General features: G+C 44.3%; 1 protein-coding gene across 1 annotated transcript in view; it reads left to right on the top strand.

Annotated features, from left to right (window-relative positions):
• The window catches only part of agbl4 (AGBL carboxypeptidase 4), a 400,664-nt gene that overhangs the window by 180,158 nt on the left and 201,534 nt on the right, over positions 1-18,972 (top strand). The window contains exon 5 of the mRNA XM_024421584.2: positions 14,949-15,165. Within this exon, the coding sequence (XP_024277352.1) occupies positions 14,949-15,165 (217 nt within the window). The remainder of the gene's footprint in view (positions 1-14,948; positions 15,166-18,972) is intronic.

Here is an 18,972-nt window from a genome sequence, read left to right as displayed (position 1 = left end):
AGGTTAAATGAAAGTCACTGACCACATGTGAAACGTCATAAGCAGACAATGAAAAATGACTGTGGCAAAACTCCTGCAATCTCACAGTGGGAGTACAAGCAGGAGAATGTTGGGCGATAATCACTGGGCTGGCACTAGTGGACTGCTAATTCATCCTGTCCTGGTCTCATCTGGGCCTGTTTTCCATTCTTCCAGCTCAGGTGCAGGCTATTGCCTCTCTCTGTGTAATTCTGAGTGGGGTTGACTGGGGAGCCTGCTGTACTGGCCGATTGCTCTCAGCTTGCTCTGAACGTAAGCCTAGTGATTTCACCGAGCGGGCATATCGTAAGGCAGATGTGAGTGAGTGTGATTTGCTATGATTTGGCCATACGCGGCCGGCCACACACTATCTCTGCCTGGTCTGCTCCGAGTGGGGTTAACCCTTTATGCCCCAAAGGACAATGCAACTATAACAAATGTTGATTAAAGGAGGAATCTAATCCTTGGAAATATCATCTTGATATTATTACATTTTGCTCCAATGCTTTTTTAATGAGCCGTCTTTTTGATGCATTTGTATTTAGTGAAATCCCCTCGAGCCTTGACCTCTGTGTTGTTTTTATTAACCACAGGCTGGCCCATTACAGTTTTGCAGTGTGTTAAAGAGATTTCTGCCGTGTTACAGTGTGGGCAGGAGGGATGCCATCATGGCAACAGTAATCTGCAGTCCAGCTCGCTGCTAGCTCACTAAATCCCACTCCACGTCCAACAGAAAAATAAATAAGTTATAGTTTCATTAATCCTCTCCCACCTTCAAAATAATAACCCTGTTGCTTCATGGAACATTGATGTGGTTCGTCCATTATTCATAGTGGAGGTCCGGTTCTTTTGTTCAGGAGAGGAAATGAAAGATGGGTGACATAGGAGTAAAACTGTCGGGAGGAGGACAACGTGCATGTGTTGTGAGGACGGCGATGCCTTCCAGGACGCTGCTAGGCATCACTCTTTATCTACACTCTGGCCAACTGCTTATTTCCTGCTGTGGGATATTTGAGTCAGTGCAGGGTGACGGCATGACAGTCTGCTGTGAAAGGGATGGATCTTTGTCTACATTTCATGGCAGCAAGGTGTAAAATGCCATTTGTCTTTTCATTATATGAGACTGTTGTTGAACCATGTCGGAGACAATTGTGGGTATGCACTCAACAGAAGAGTGAAAATTGGCATCATCCATAATGGGACTATTGCCTAGGGTTTTTGTTGTGCTTTTTGCATTGTGTCCTCATTTACATATTACTTGTATGAGAAAATGTGTTTGACATTGCTGATTTAGTAGGCGTAATCATGCTATTGCTATGGTCTAATTTGAATATTTAGTAATGGGGTTGCATAGAGGAAAAGGTCATTGTGTTTCTTTCTTCCCATAGCCCTGTTTCTTAATTAAGACAAATCTTGAAAGCGTTACATATTGATTCTGCTTCTCTCAAGGCCGCACTTTGAACTATGGTTAGTAATGGGGGAGATAATGGTTGTTTGTATGCAGAAGGTTTGGTGATAGTTTATTGGGGCTAGCAAATGATTTCCAGCAGCAGCTCCCATCATCTCCATGGTGTGTGATGGTGAGAGATGAAAGGAGGATGAGAAAGAGGGGTGGTTGGTGGGAGTCTGACAGGACTGAGATGGGAGTCTTCCCATGTTTTATTATGATGAGCTGAAATGTTCTAATGCTGTTAGATGACATGGAATGCAAACCATCAATCAGACACCGTGCCATTCTTCATGCCAATGGAAACAAAGCCGTGTCCTGAGGGAACCGTACAGTATGTTTCAAAGAGCTGAGGGGTTTGCTGGGATATTACCATATTTTGGTAAGACAACATGCAAAGACATTGTTTTTATCTTTTATAACATGAATATTCCTGTCACCATGTATCACCATGTTAGAGGTGTGTAGTCTTAATGGGTTCCTGTGTTATGAGTGGATGTATATTTGTGCATATGAGACACTCGATAGAAGGAGAGAAAGCCATCTGCCTACCTGCTGAGTACTACTGTACATGGGTCACAGAAAATACTGCTAGGCCAACATACAGTACAAGCATACTCACTCACTCACTCACTCACTCACACACACACACACACACACACACACACACACACACACACACACACACACACACACACACACACACACACACACACACACACACACACACACACACATATATTTATGTGCTGTACAGAAACCCAGCCTAAAACCCCAAACAGCAAGCAATGCAGGTGTAGAAGCACGATGGCTAGGAAAAACTCCCTAGAAAGGCCAGAACCTAGGAAGAAACCTAGTGGAACCAGGCTATGAGGGGTGGCCAGTCCTCTTCTGGCTGTGTTGGGTGGAGATTATAACAGAACATGGCAACACACACACCGTGTTGTATTCCTTCCAAAATCCTATTTTCCCTAACCCCTAACCCTTGATCTGACCATAACTCTAAACTTAACCCAAAGCCTAACCCTAAAACTATACCTAAACCTAAACGTAACCCATAACCCCAACCTTAATTCTAAACCCAACCATAATTGTAACCCTAAACCTAAAATAGCTTTTTCCTTGTGGGGACCGGCAAAATGTAAAAATCAAATCAAATCAAATTGTACTGGTCACATACACATGGTTAGCAGATGTTAATGTGTGCTTCTAGTTGTGCTTGTGCTTGTGCTTCTAGTTTCCTGACAGTGCAGAAATTTCTAACACGTAATCTAATAATTCCACAACAACTACCTAATACACACAAATCTAAGTAAAGGTAAGGAATAAGAATATATAGATATAAATATATGGATGAGCAATGGCAGAGCGGCATAGGCAAGATGCAATAGGTGTTATAAAATACATTATATACAGTGGGGGAAAAAGTATTTAGTCAGCCACCAATTGTGCAAGTTCTCCCACTTAAAAAGATGAGAGAGGCCTGTGATTTTCATCATAGGTACACTTCAACTATGACAGACAAAATGAGTAAACAAAATCCAGAAAAACACATTGTAGGATTTTTAATGAATTTATTTGCAAATTATGGTGGAAAATAAGTATTTGGTCACCTACAAACAAGCAAGATTTCTGGCTCTCACAGACCTGTAACTTCTTCTTTAAGAGGCTCCTCTGTCCTCCACTCGTTACCTGTATTAATGGCACCTGTTTGAACTTGTTATCAGTATAAAAGACACCTGTCCACAACCTCAAACAGTCACACTCCAAACTCCACTATGGCCAAGACCAAAGAGCTGTCAAAGGACACCAGAAACAAAATTGTAGACCTGCACCAGGCTGGGAAGACTGAATCTGCAATAGGTAAGCAGCTTGGTTTGAAGAAATCAACTGTGGGAGCAATTATTAGGAAATGGAAGACATACAAGACCACTGATAATCTCCCTCGATCTGGGGCTCCACGCAAGATCTCACCCCGTGTGGTCAAAATGATCACAAGAATGGTGAGAAAAAATCCCAGAACCACACGGGGGGACCTAGTGAATGACCTGCAGAGAGCTGGGACCAAAGTAACAAAGCCTAACATCAGTAACACACTACGCCGCCAGGGACTCAAATCCTGCAGTGCCAGACGTGTCCCCCTGCTTAAGCCAGTACATGTCCAGGCCCGTCTGAAGTTTGCTAGAGAGCATTTGCATGTTCCAGAAGAAGATTGGGAGGATGTCATATGGTCAGATGAAACCAAAATATAACTTTTTGGTAAAAACTCAACTCATCGTGTTTGGAGGACAAAGAATGCTGAGTTGCATCCAAAGAACACCATACCTACTGTGAAGCATGGGTTGGAAACATCATGCTTTGGGGCTGTTTTTCTGCAAAGGGACCAGGACGATTGATCCATGTAAAGGAAAGAATGAATGGGGCCATGTATCGTGAGATTTTGAGTGAAAACCTCCTTCCATCAGCAAGGGCATTGAAGATGAAACGTGGCTGGGTCTTTCAGCACGACAATGATCCCAAACACACCGCCCGGGCAACGAAGGAGTGGCTTCGTAAGAAGCATTTCAAGGTCCTGGAGTGGCCTAGCCAGTCTCCAGATCTCAACCCCATAGAACATCTTTGGAGGGAGTTGAAAGTCTGTGTTGCCCAGCAACAGCCCCAAAACATCACTGTTCTAGAGGAGATCTGCATGGAGGAATGGGCCAAAATACCAGCAACAGTGTGTGAAAACCTTGTGAAGACTTACAGAAAACGTTTGACCTCTGTCATTGCCAACAAAGGGTATATAACAAAGTATTGAGATAAACTTTTGTTATTGACCAAATACTTATTTTCCACCATAATTTGCAAATAAATTCATCAAAAATCCTACAATGTGATTTTCTGGATTTAAATTTTTTTTTTTTGTCTGTCATAGTTGAAGTGTACCTATGATGAAAATTACAGGCCTCTCTCATCTTTTTAAGTGGGAGAACTTGCACATTTGTTGGCTGACTAAATACTTTTTTGCCCCACTGTACATATGAGATGAGTAATGCAAGATATGTAAACATTATTAAAGTGGCATTATTTAAGTGACTAGTGTTCCATTTATTAATGTGGCCAGTGATTTCAAGTCTGTATATAGGCAGCAGCCTCTCAATGTTAGTGATAGCTGTTTAACAGTCTGATGGCCTTGAGATATAAGTTGTTTTTCAGCCTCTCGGTCCCTGCTTTGATGCACCTGTACTGACCTCACCTTTTGGATGATAGCGGGGTGAACAGGCAGTGGCTTGGGTGGTTGTTGTCATTGATGATCTTTTTGGCCTTCCTGTGACATCGGGTGCTGTAGGTGTCCAGGAGGGCAGGTAGTTTACCCCCGGTGATGTGTTGGGCAGACCGCACCACCCTCTGGAGAGCCTTGCGGTTGTGGGCGGTGCAGTTGCTGTACCAGGCGGTGATACAGCCCGACAGGATGCTCTCGATTGTGCATCTGTGAAAGTTTGTGCGGGTTTTAGTCACCACTTGTCTGAATTTTCCTTGTTTTACTATCCTTGTGAGGACTTCTGGTACCCTAAGGATAGTAAAACAAAATCACTCACACACACACACACAGCAAGAGGGGAAATCTAATTGTATTTGGATATGAAAATGCACGGATATGTGTAAATGACATTCCCAGGGCTCCAGCACGTTGAATGATTTACCTTTGTGGCGTAATGGAGCAATTTCTTTCTTTCTTTCTTTTTTCCACTTTTCAATCTGCAGTAAAAATTCTCGCTTAGCTCTGCGACAAGTCATCTGTCACTCTGCGCATGGCGGATGAGACTCTGGTGACAAAGTGGCCCCAAGACTTGCTATTCTGTCTCCCATGAGGGATATTAAAGAGCAGCAAGCATCAATTAAACACTACAGTGCTGCTTAGTGCAAAGCAATGCTGGTTAGTCATGTAGTTGATCAGTTGGTGACCTGGGACAGTGTGGATGGTTAGCTTTTACTCTTAGGTATATGTTAGGGGGTTGTTTTATGGGGGTGATGATGGAAGTCAGATGTGATGGAGCATCAGTGTAAGATTCTAGTTGTATGTTTCCTTTGTTTGTTTTTCTGTTACATTAGGCATACAGAGGTTTGTATTTTGTTGACCCGACTATAGAAATGTTGTTTGAGAGCATTGAGGCTTTAAGGGCAAGGCTTCGGCAGTCAGAATCTCTCCAAAATGACCTGTAATTCCCAGTGTCCAAGGTAATCACTGTAATGGCCTGTCAACACAGCCAGAGAAAGCAAGCAAACAATGCGCATTACTCACCCACTGTCAACTCATCCCTGCTTGGTTTCTGACCAGAAAACGTGTGTGTATGTGTTTCCATGTAACTGTGTGTGTGGACGTGTGTGAAAGAAAGAGAGAGAAAATCCCCCACAATAAGTCAAAAAGCCCCTTCTCTTCAGAGAGCAGAGTTGATCCCCTTTCTTGCCCAATGTCATGGCTGTCACATCCCCTCTGTGCTGAGTGTGTGTGAGGGAAGGAGAGAGAGAAAGAGAGGGCGGGGCGGGCTGTGGTCCAGGGGTCAGGCTCTGTTTTCACACTGCTGTCCTGTGGCCGAGCAGGGCTGTCACTCACACCCACACCAACACATCACATCAGAGAGGCTGAGAGCTGGGATGGTCTCCCCGGCCTACCTGTGAAATACAGTATTTCGTGCCTCTCCCCTCATCACAATCTGCTCCTCATCTACACCACACTTGTTGGAGGCCATTCTGTTTTGTCTCACTCCCTCTATTGATGAGCTCTCCATGTCATGTCATCCATCCCTATTCCATTATACACCTACAGTATACTCCTACCATCTCTTAGAGAGGCTACGGTCTGGCTGGCCTTATTTCATCCCACAAGGTTTCCTTTTGTTATTCTGACTGCGCTACAATTCGCCGAGTTCAATCAAAGACTGAGATTGCCAGCCCAGCTGTGATAAAAGTACATTCGGCTCTAAATTAAATTCAACATAACTGGGAAATGAAGCAAATGCGAATAAACAAAAGCGGATGCTCAAGTGATTTGACTGTGAATGATAGCGGTGGAGTGTGAAGGGTAATGTATTGTTTCTTCCTCTACCGTAATTGAGCTGTGCCTCTCAGAGGCTCTGATGTGACATGTGGTGCCCCGGGACAGGGCACAGAGACAGTAAGAGGATAGTAGTGCTGTGCTAAGCCTGTGATTCGCTAGCTGACTCCAGTCAACCTCAATAAGTGCGGTGCCCGCTCCTGCTCCCGCTCCCCCAGCCCCAATACCAGCCTGTGGCGTGGAAGTTAATTGGCAGCATCTGCTGTCTGGGAGCCCGAGCGCCCAGTTACCCCCCTGGCACCTGGAGCCACCAGTCTGCCTGCAGGCAGCGAGCGGAGAGAACCCAAACACCACAGCTGCCACCGGTGCCAGGGGGGATGTGGTCAGACAGGCTGGCCGGCTGTGCCAGGCAGGGACACCCTCAGGGGACAGATGGTTTACAGATCTGGGTGGTAGTGGGGAGAGAGAAAGCAGAGAGAGATAGAGACTCACCTGCCATGCCCTAACAGGCACAACACTGATTTCCATTTAGAGAAGGCGAAGAGCCTGCTGGATTTGGTTGTTGAGTAAAATTGGCTTCTTTTAAAACAACAAAGTGGAAAATGTAGCATTTTGTAGTAGAATCACAATGATTATTTTAATGCCGGTTGTGGTCAAATTATACTTGAAGCTTTTGTCGAGGCAGTATCCTAAATACAAAGTGCAGATCCTTTCCAATATGATGTTATTGTTTTGCATCTCATAAGGATTGTAGCTATCCTTTGTCCTAATGTCCTTGTGTATGTGTGAGGTCATTCTCCAGTGAAATTACTGGTTCATGCTCTTCATTTCCTGTGTACACTATGACATCACTCTAAGTGTATGACATTATTCTGATGACCTCATTGTGACCTCATGATTTGTCATGTTGCCATCAGGAGAGTGGATGATCTCATCAGCCTAACCTCTATCTGATGAGTCATAGTGACACAGACACAGTAACATGGTTATGATACAGCTGAGATCATTGTTGTCGTACTCTATTTAATGACTATGTGGATGTGCATTTTTAGATTTACGTTATGGCTGAGAGAAAGCAACAAAGAGGTTTTACACAGAGAGCTGAGATGGGAATACTTTCATCATTGGAATTTCACTTTCAGAAATTATGTTTTTTTGTTGCAGAATACATGTCTCCTTTGATGAACACATTTCCAACACAACTTATATATTTCAGGAACCTGCGGGTGAATTTACTGTATATGGTTTACTCTACAGGAATCATTACACATTTCACGTTAGACTCCTGTCCTATCCCAGTATGAATGTTTACGTAAATACTTGAGGTAAGTTCACAGACAACAAAGGAGTGAGAGGGGAGGTTGTCTGTCTGGGAAGATAATGCTATCAGAGAGCAGGCAAATTGAATCTGGAGATGCATCTGCATTAGCCCTCAAAAAGCCCTGTCACTCCACCATCTCTACTCCATCTCAACAGCATCTCTCCAGCACACTGCCCTAGGCTACATTAAGCTACATGTCTGCCTTCCTGTAATTAACAGAGCGAGCTATTGTTCGCCTTCTATGGAGAATGAATGCGGTACAGTTGTCAGGAGCAGATTGCTCAACAGTATGTCTCGGATCTAAGAAATGTGTGTGTGTTTTTGTTGTTGTTTTTTTGAGTTGGTTGTGTGCTTATGTGTGCGTGAGTGTGTCTGAAGTGTTGTTTGCCAGCCAGTCTGGCGCCAGGCTGTCTCCCTGGGTCCACTCCACCCAGTGAGCTGATGCAGACAGTAGACACATCCACATCTCCCCTGGGAAAGGAGAGTAGAGGAGAGAGAGAGGTCTCACAACCACTCCACCTGCTCTCTCTCTCTCTCTCTCTCTCTCTCTCTCTCTCTCTCTCTCTCTCTTCTCTCTCTCTTTATCTCATAGACACTGTATTTGTTTACAACATGCTTTCAGACACCTTTTACTGATTTATCAGTGTGTCTAATAGAATGTGTGATTTCTCTGTTGTTTGCGGCTGGGCAAGGCCAGCAGTTTTTTTGTCTACAGAAGTGAGTGCATCTGAAACAGCTTTTCTATTATGAGTCATTATGACATGCGCTTTACTCCATGTTTAGCATATTCACATTAGCTGTAGTCCTAGTATGATGGGTGTGATGGGTGTGTTGGTGTCAGCCCTCAGCCAGACCACTCTGTGGCATTGTGGCTCCCCTGGGACCTGGCTGAGACTGAACACTAATGTGGGGTGGGGTCTAATGCTGCATGGTGTAGGTGCATGGGGAGCTGGTGTTTGTTCCTGTTATCATAACCCCTCTTACACATTTATCAACACACACACACACACCAGGGTGAAACACTGACATCATGGTTGTGGCGTGTTAGTGCCCCCCTCCCAGACTAATGCCACCTGCCCTCATGCCCCAGAGTGGGGTGGTGGCGCCACGCTGGCGATGGCAGGGTGATCATCTGCTCTCAGCACAGTGGGACCTGTAGCTGCACCAGCATGGAGCCATGGGCGGGCCTGGGCGAGGGGAGGGTGCTGCGGTGTAGTCAACCCTCTGCCCTGTCTGGCACATAGTCCACTGTTAATCAAATTAATTTACCCCATTGAGAAAAATCTAAACTATCCACACCAAGTTTGTATTCAAACTTTCAGATTGGTTCACAGGTTTTGGATGAAGTTTAGTGCTATGGTATTGACCACAGTACTTTAGAGAGATCTAAAGACAGGCGAGTGGACCTGGGACTGTCTGTAGCAGGGAGGGGAAGGTCATGCCACTACTGAACACCACCGAGAGGTGTGGCCATCTGCTGGTCAATCAGGGTGCTGGCACAGCTACACTCCTCTCCAGGATGATTCTGAGCACGGTACAAGGTTGCTTGATCAGACAGGACAGGATTCTCAAGACCTCATTTAAGACATGTTTGCCCTGGTTTTGATTCTGAATGCGATCGCAAGCCACTGGCCCTACGTCACATTGACATCCACATTACACCCGTGGAGATGTCTGTCTGTTGAACCGGCTGTGCATGAGTGATATGTGTATGAATGAGGTCCACTGTTTGCACACGGATGTGAGTGGAATATTTCCGCACCACAGAGTAATATAATGCAGCCCACTCACCAGAAGAGGGGTTGTAGAAGGACTATCCTCCATCACAAGCCTCTATGCTTCACCACTGACCCTACTGTATGAACCCACTTTACAGTGCTGCCTGCCTGGCTCCCTCCATACCACCACTACCCAGCCAACCCAAACTGGAAAAAATCTTCCACTGTGTTTCAAAGACCTGTCAGCAGTACCGTAATTTATCACCCCCGAGCCCACTGAGTAATTCTAATGGCATGTATTTTGATGACTTATTTTGATATATTTAATGACGCCATAAAACGAACCCTGAAGTTGAGTCGATGCCTCTAGCTGAATACTTAAGTACCCAGTGTGTGTGTTCTGAGTGATTTGGTCGAGAGAATTTGCGACGCTCTTAAAACATGAATAAAAGTGAGCTGGGGAGTGGTGTCTTGTTTGTGTGATAAACAGAAGAAGCACCATGGTGATGCGCAGCGACCTTACATGTTCTTATGTGACCTGATACCTATATAATCCACTTCCTTCTTACTCCTCTCTGCAACAATAGCTCTCATTTTTATCCATTATCCACTTTCATCCATTACCTCCTCTAATTTCATACTCTGAAAATCCACTCTATGTCAGTCTATGATTTCACATTTAATCACCAGTCCAAATAGGGATAAAGAATTTTGATTTTTTTATATAGATGTAAGAAACCACTATTAGTGAATTTCACCTTAGTGTCTTGGACGTGGCTCAAGTTCCTCATAGTTTCCATTTCTGCATGCAAGCAGATTGGAATATACAACCCCAGTGCATTTCTCTGGGTCTTTGAGTTTATGGTTTCAGGTCTAATGACCCAATGATTTAAGGTCTGGGAGGCTGTATGTGTGTGTTGCTGTTCGCCAGGCTCTTAGCTCTAACATGGCTACGTCCCCATAGCATTTATGAGTGGAGGTGAAGCATGACCCACATGCTCTTGCAATAGAACAAAGTACGGAGCCAAGGCATTTTTTGCTCTTACACATAGTACTTGGTGCTTTTAGGTGGGATTTGTTTAACTCTGATAGAATATGGTATCTACTGCTGCATACTATTCAATCATGGTAAGCTCTATGAATTTGATCTGATATTGATTGTTGGCCTGTTTGTTCATCTAATTCACCCAAGGGTTTGTAATTTATTGAAGTCTCTAAAGAAAATGATATTTTAAACGCTGATATCAGACAGCATAACGTTGGGGAGACACATTTACCTAGAGTGAATAGAACAAGCAAATCATGAGGGTTGAATGGTGAGAAGTGAACACTTCTGACATGGATGTCACATCTCACGTGTGATGCCTATTTTAACTTCTGTCTTTCCCCAAAATGCTGTGGAAAAAGGGACAAGACAGCAAATTAAATCTCTTAACGGTTTTGATGTTAACACCTTAGAAAATCTTCCAGCGGCTTGTTTAAACCACTCAGCTTCAGAGGGTCCCTGTTCAGGCTCAGATGTCTCTGTAAACTGCTTATTGTCTCCCCAGAAAGTGGGCTTTGAGATGCCTTTCCAAAGGAAAGCCCGGAGCCTACTAACAACCCATGACTACTGTACATTGTTTTAAACCCACACACTGATTTTATGCTTTCCAGGACATTCAGTGACTTGCAGTGGCAATCACTATACACTATACTACAGTATACCATCAGTGATCACATACGGCCAACAGAATGACAAAGCAAGAGAGGTTGCTTAGTAACAGTGCGATTGGACACCGTCTTTATGTCTGATCTGCATCCTAAAAAGATGGATAGATACATCATACATGTGAGTAGGAGGCATACTTGACTGTTTTCAGATCATTCTAAAGCTATTTTCTGCTTGGATTAGTATGCAAAAGAAGGAGGCTGTGCCATGTTTCAACAAAAGTGAAATTGTTCAACATCTGGCAGCGTAGGTAGAGAGATTGGCTCTTCAAATGCGGCTGGTAGTACATTATGGTTGTATAGTATCATTGTGAAAAATATCATCCAAATGTAAACATTTTTATTTTAGGAACAGAGCTTCCATTTGTCACAAATTGATGGTGTAGAACTGTGGCACTTGTGGGATATATTTTAAACCATTCCCAACATTGAGCGCTTGACAGGCTCAGCTTTGAGCAGAGAGAGAAGCGAGTAGCGTGACTGCAGTGACCTCTACGCTTGATTGATTTGAGAATGTAGACAAGATGTCCCTAGTATGAAAGCTACCAATTTTATCCCTCATCTCTGAGACTTCTGAAGGAAACAGATCAACATCAAAATCAAAGCCCCTCTTGTATCTGCTAACAGTTGAGAAGTTGAAAAGCAGAGGGAAGGAGAGTGACACCTCAGTAAAGGCTTGCTTTTAGCTGCTAGTGCTCTGCTCTCTTTGGTGTTGACCCGGATTCTGCTGGAGAAGTCGTGTTATCACATAAGACATTTCAAGCAGAGTTTTGTTTTTCTTATCTTCATTTATGCCTGCTCTTGTATAGAAGTTGTGTTAACACGTCTCACAGCCCTCGTTCAGTTGATGACCTTGAGCTTTAGGATGGAACTTTCTGTGGTGTAGAATATATTTGTGACGTGTGAGCGTGTGTTTGCTGTGGCACTGAATTGTGAAACCACGTTTGTGCACATTATCATCGGAGGCGGCTTTTTTGTTGTTGCCACATGCAGTGATAAATCTGTTTGGGAATGGGGGCACTGTACCACATCCTGAAGTACGAGAGGCATGGGGCAGCATTATTTAGATAAAACGAATTGCCAGCAGCCGTTCAGGAGCAGACACTGCAGAGATATAAACCAGGGTGACAGCAGCCTCTGCATCGCTGCTCTCCAGAGGAAGACACAAAGCTATTTTCTTTGGCCCATAACAGTAAAGCAGTCCTGCGATGGCCAGCAGTAAATTCCTGTTGTGTAATTACAATCAATATCGAAGACTCGCTCAGTAGCCAACAAGGTCAAATGGTACAGGGAAGAGCTGCACGGCTGGATAATGCCAAACAGATAGATGAATAAATAACTGGATAAAGTGTCATCTTATTTCATTCTTCCGAGGTGGCGTGTGACAGGGTAATGTGGCCCCCTGTTTTCAGCCTGCCAGGTCTCCTGGGTGTGCAGGGAACAGCAGGAGGTCCTGCACTCAGCCCTGGACAAGCAATGGAGGAAGCAAAACACCTGGGACCTCCTGACACAAACTATCATTGTGCTGTGTTTGTGTGGGCGTCCATGTGTGCGTGCGTGCGTGTGTTTGTGCGTGCGTGCGTGTGTTTGTGCGTGTGTGTGTTTGTGCGTGCGTGTGTTTGTGCGTGTGTTTGTGCGTGTGTGTGTTTGTGCGTGCGTGTGTGTGTGATTGTGTGTGTTTGTGTGTGTGTGTGTTTGTGTTTGTGTGTGTGTGTGTGTGTGTGTGTGTTTGTTTGTGTGTGTGTGTGTTTGTGCGAGCGTGTGTTTGTGTGTGTGTTTGTGTGTGTGTGTGTGTTTGTGCGTGTGTTTGTGCGTGTTTGTGCGTGTGTGTGTGTGTTTGTGCGTGTTTGTGCGTGTGTGTAATTCACATGAACAGGACAAACACTTCACCAATACACATTTTTCATCCCACATTCCACCAATATGTTTGATTAGGAATAAAATCCTTTGATTTAAATGAAAGGTAATATATTTTATTTAAATTAAAGGTAATTGCATGAGCCAAGATCCCAAAATATCACACTGAGTATACTTGATTACACAAGCAGATTAAAGTTAGTGAAAATGTAGAAATTCTTAAAAGAAAAGTTTTTAATTATTGCTTCCTTCTCCCATTCCTTCTCTTCATGGTGCTTGTTGAGCACATGTATACATATGAATGTGTGGTGTATGTCTTTGGGCCCGTGCCCAGTAGTATTGTCGACTAGCTCGTCAGCCACCTAATGCCCTGTAGGATGCAGTGCAGGGGTGTGGGAGAGTCACCCGCCCAGGCAGCCAGCCTTGGGGCTCTGCAGACACTGGATAAGAGCCTACTCTGGAGGGGGGCGGGCCAGCACTGCTTACTGCCCCCTCTCCTCTCACTCCCCTCTCTCTACCTCTCTCCCCTCTTTCTCTCTCCTTCCCTTCAGCCAGGCATGAGGCAGGGCGGGGTGGCTGCATTAGTATTCTGCTGAGACAGGCACACTTGCACAGAGATAGGAACACTTTCTCCTCTACCAGGGGAATAATCAGCTTGGCCTTTTCCCCCTTTCCTCACTTTGCCTTATACAACTCGGCTAATTTGGTTTGATTTTAATTTTGTATTTCACTTTGTAGCGGCAGCAGCATTTTCTTTGAGTGTTTGTTTGTATATATATATGCGTGTGTGCGCGCGCACGTCAGCATAAAAACCAACAGCCTATTTCCCATCTGCCCATCCCTAGTTGAGAGGCGATAGAGTATGGGGCTTATTGAGAGGGGGGTCAGTGAGTCCCAGGTTCATTTGAGACAGGCTGCCTGCTGCCCTCTGCTTATCAGATAGGCCGCTCAGGACGGCAGGCTGCTATCAGATACAGATAGCATCTCACTCTGATCCTGGTCCTACAGGAGAGACGCCAGCCTGCCATCACAGCCTCTGATCTGCCTCCTCTTTCTCATCCTCTCCTTATCTTCTGTCTCCCTCCTCCTCACTCACTCTCTCTCCCCCTCCTCTTCCCATCATCCTCTCTGTGGCCTCAGCTCAATGCCTGTCCGTTATTGCTTTTTCCCCTCTCAGAAGATTCACTCTCTTCTACTCCTCTTTGCCAACATTTGTTGTGGATCGTTATTCACCCCCCCTCCCACCTTTTCTCTCACATATCCTTGTTGTCAGCTTTTTTATTTGCATGTGCACAGGCTTTATATGCAGTTATCAGCTGCGTAGACACTCATTCAGCTGGGATGTACCATCAATTGTTAGCCTGTATGAAATATCCATAGTCTACCATTGTCCTTCTTTATTTGCTGCTTAATACAGTTAGTTTGGGATGCAACTCAGATGATGCCCAGTGAACAGGAGAGATGCAGAGGCAGCTAGGGGAATAGAGAGAGCAGAGTAGAGCAGTAAACTGAGAGGCTGTAGGGGATGCAGTAGTGTCACATTTCTGATTGATCGCTACTTAAGGCCCCTGGATCACTCTCCTTGTAGCCCTCGGCATTACCACAACAGACCGGATGACAGCGAGACTAGAAACTTTCTGTACTGTTCCATGCTCTCACATTGATACCAATGACCTTATAGACAAAATGCTGCAAGCAGTTGTCCCTTTATAATCGGTTATCAACCTGATAGAGTCTGGGGAAAGGTTCTGAGGGAATTATCTAATATGTATACAGTATGTATTGTATATGAGACATGAATTTTCTCTAAATCCTTGAAATGTTCCCCTGTCCTTGCAGGCAAAGACTCCCGACTAAGAATGTGTACTACTACCGTTGCCCTGACCATCGGAGAAACTACGTGATGTCTTTTGCCTTCTGCTTTGATCGAGAGGATGATGTGTACCAATTTGCTTACTGCTACCCCTACACCTACACCAGACTGCAGCACTACCTGGACAGCTTGGAGTGCAGGAACCTGGACTACCTGCAGAGGGAGCAGCTGGGGCTCAGTGTGGTGAGTGTGTGTGTGCGTGCGCATGCGTGCGTATACGTGTGTGTCCTCTCTCCCTCATCAAACAGTTTTCAACAGACTACCAAAGAGCCCACAGCCCAGGTCTATCCACCAGTCCTCCGCTTCACATTTTCATGTTATCAGTATGACTGTTCAACTCTGTGTGATTGTAGCCAGAGGACAGGAGGGATCCTTGACTGTGCTACTGTAGGTGGTGTGGTGGTGAGGCTGGTTGAGCCACACAGAGTGTCTCCTCTCTGTGTTGTGCCTGTGCAGCGCTGCACGCTGGTTGCCCTCTGAGGGAGAACACTGCTGCCTGTAATCAGGAGAGCTCTCTCTTTTCACAGGAACAGGAAGAGGATCTTTCACACTGCCTGCAGTACTGTCTGCTCTTATCAAATAATAGTAGGTGAAAAACTCATTAGAAATGCTTATTATTATTATTTTTGTGTTATTATTTTTTTAAATAACATTTGTCAAGGAGAGCTAGCAATGTTGAAAGTGCATTTATTAATAAGGAATGTGGCGTAAATTTTAAAAGGAGTCACATTTTTATGAAATATGGTTTGAAAGGGCAGATGATGTTGGTGAAGAATAATTTCAGAAAGTGATCTCTCAACTAATAGGAGCCCAGAATTGGCAACAAAGACAAGAACAGGTATCGGCATATTCCTTCAATAGTTCCCATCATATAATTAGAATTCTAGAATTCTATTAGTTTTTCTATGCTTCCCACTCTCCTATGACATGTCCAAGTACAAAATGAGGGCTCCAAAGTGTGCAGCATTAGTTCTACTTTTTAGCCTCACCAGCACTTTGTGATAAATACAAGAAGTTCAGACATAAAACTGAGTAAGTTGGCACTCAGACTAAGGATTAGTTTAGTATGCATAGTCATAGAGGCGTTTTATGGCCTTATTTGTCTTTTAATGTCCTGCGGTCCTGGATCTCTGACAGCCCGGCCCAGCAATCTCATTACGACCAGCAATGAGAGAGGGATGAGGGGACCTTTCCGTCTGCTGCAGTAAAGAGCCCAAGTCCCTCCAGTGGCTTCACACACCCACATGATACATGTTAGCTGGAAGAGCTTACCATATACAGTACCAGTCAAAAGTTTGAACACATCTACTCATTCCAGGGTTTTACTTTATTTTTTACTATTTTCTACATTGTAGAATAATAGTGAAGACATCAAAACTATGAAATACCACATATGGAATCATGTAGTAACCAAAAAAGTGTTAAACAAATCAAATATATTTTATATTTGAACCACCCTTTGCCTTGATGACAGCTTTGCAAACTCTTGGCATTCTCTCAACCAGCTGCATGAGGTAGTCACCTGGAATGCATTTCAATTAACAGGTGTGCCTTGTTGAAAGGTCATTTGTGGAATTTCTTTCCTTCTTAATGTGTTTGAGCCAATCAGTTGTGTTGTGACAAGGTAGGGGTGGTATACAGAAGATGGCCTTATTTGATAAAAGACCAAGTCCATACTACAGTATGGCAAGAACAGCTCAAATAAGCAAAGAGAAACGACACTCCATCATTACTTTAAGACATAAAGGTCCGTCAATCTGGAAAATGTCAAGAACTTTTAAAGTTTCTTCAAATGCAGTCGCAAAAACCATCAAGCGCTATGATGAAACTGGCTCTCATGAGGACCGCCACAGGAAAGGAAGACCTTGAGTTACCTCTGCTGCAGAGGATAAGTTCATTAGTCCAAATTTTAGATTTTTGGTTCCAACCACCGTGTCTTTGTGAGACACCGAGTAGGTGAACGGATGATCTCCACATGTGTGGTTACACCGTGAAGCATGGAGGAGGTGTGAGGGGTGCTTTACTGGTGACACTGTCAGTGATTATTTAGAATTCATTGCACACTTAACCAGCATGGCTACCACAGCATTCTGCAGCGATACGCCATCCCACTTGGTTTGCTCTTAGTGGGACTATCATTTCAGACTGTGTAAGGGCTATTTGACCAAGAAGAAGAGTGATGGAGGGCTGCATCAGATGACCCGGCCTCCACAATCACCCGACCTCAACCCAATTGAGATGGTTTGGGATGAGTTGGACCACAGAGTGAAGGAAAAGCAGCCAACAAGTGTTCAGCATATGTGGGCACTCCTTCAAGACTGTTGGAAAAGCATTCCAGGTGAAGCTGGTTGAGAGAACCCCCCCCACACACACACACAGAAACCACATGTGCATATCTACACACACAATGAAAGAGTGATTTTTGTTCCATTGTCCTTTCAGATGCAGACTCCATGAAGAAATGACACTGTGGCATTAAATAGCAAATGGACCTATTGTAAATCATCAGGGGGTAAAACAAAAGCCTCAACATTTAGTGTGGCGTTCACTGGTGAGCTTGACTGATTGCCTTAGCATGAACAATAGCATTTTCAATCAGCCTCTCACTCAGTATAACTTGTGCATGAGGCATAAGATAGAAAGTGTGCTGTACAATATGCTCCTTATTTCTGATCATTAGGTATGGCTTGCTCATAGGCTAGTCATAGCTCCAAATGGAACTTGTTGGAAAGCTTGATTTCAGAGATGTAGCTACACATTTGAGGTGTGATTATAAATCAGAGGGTGCTTGGATTGTTTCAGACCAGAATGAGCCTGAAAGTGCTTGTCAGAACTGCAGGGCTAGAATTTGTCAGTGACACAGTTCCTCCCCTTTTCTGCTACTCCGCATTAACTTTCAACTTTCATTGTTGGAGGGATTTGAAAGGAGGGTTATGTCAGTGTGTACATTGGCTGATGTCTCGGGGAATGTAAACAAGTGCCAAAGTAAGAAAAGATGAGGAGGAGACAAACTGGACTCAGAGTGATAGACTTAGAGACTGGAAGACAAGCAGAGGGAATCAGGCCTCAGGGCCAAGCAGCTGTAGCACACTAGGTCTACCTGCCTACCGATAAACAGCTGCAGTAATTGTGATGCCTCGTCTCCACCAAACACAAAGAGAGATCATAGCTCCACTGTAATAGGGGAGGACTACTATAATTGCACTTCTGGGATAATAACAAATGCTTGAACTGCATATTGCCTTTTAGCCTCCGTCTCTCTACCATCCCTTTATCGTTTTTTTCTCTCTCTCTCTCTTCTCCACTCCCTTTTTATATAGCGCCTAGATCTGCTTCAGGGACCAATAGTAAAACAGCTTTTTGATGGCGTATGTGCTGCTATAGGTGAACACCAAAGCTTTGTAAGCATACTAAGCAGTATGCGTTTGCATGTTTGTCAGTCAGTGTATGGAAATCTTTTTTGCCATCTGCTTTGCCCAGGTGTCATTCAATGAGATGTGGGGTGAGGTTGGAAAAACCTCTGTTCATCTGTGACAACTTAACAGGCAGCTCGGGCTTTTGTTTATGGCCAAAGGTTTCTTTCCTTCAGCTCTTTTAAGACAGACATTACAGATATACTGGATGTCTCTCTTGCTTCTTGTACCCTAACACATTCTTTGTGATGGTCTACAGTCCTGTGATGGACTCGTGGGTTATATGAAAGGTTTTTATAGAGTTTCTGTTGGAAGGGTTAGGCAGTGTATCCATTCCCCTGTTCTCTCTTTCTGAACATTTCTCCTACAATCCATTCCTTGACTGTTGTGTGAGCTACTCTCCCCCCTGAGGGACAAGTCCATGAAGACAGAGTGGATGCTGCTTGGACCTTTCTCTGCTAACATGTGTGTGCACTCCAGGCAGAAGTTTCCTTAAACTATTCCACCATTTCTCTCGTATTGACTGCTAAAAAGACGGCCAGGGCCCAGTATTGAAAGCACACCAAGTGTGTTTGCT

This window comes from Oncorhynchus tshawytscha, linkage group LG05 (genome assembly GCF_018296145.1).
Source record: "Oncorhynchus tshawytscha isolate Ot180627B linkage group LG05, Otsh_v2.0, whole genome shotgun sequence".
In the NCBI taxonomy this organism is placed as follows: domain Eukaryota; kingdom Metazoa; phylum Chordata; class Actinopteri; order Salmoniformes; family Salmonidae; genus Oncorhynchus; species Oncorhynchus tshawytscha.
This window is presented reverse-complemented; position numbering and strand designations above follow the sequence as displayed.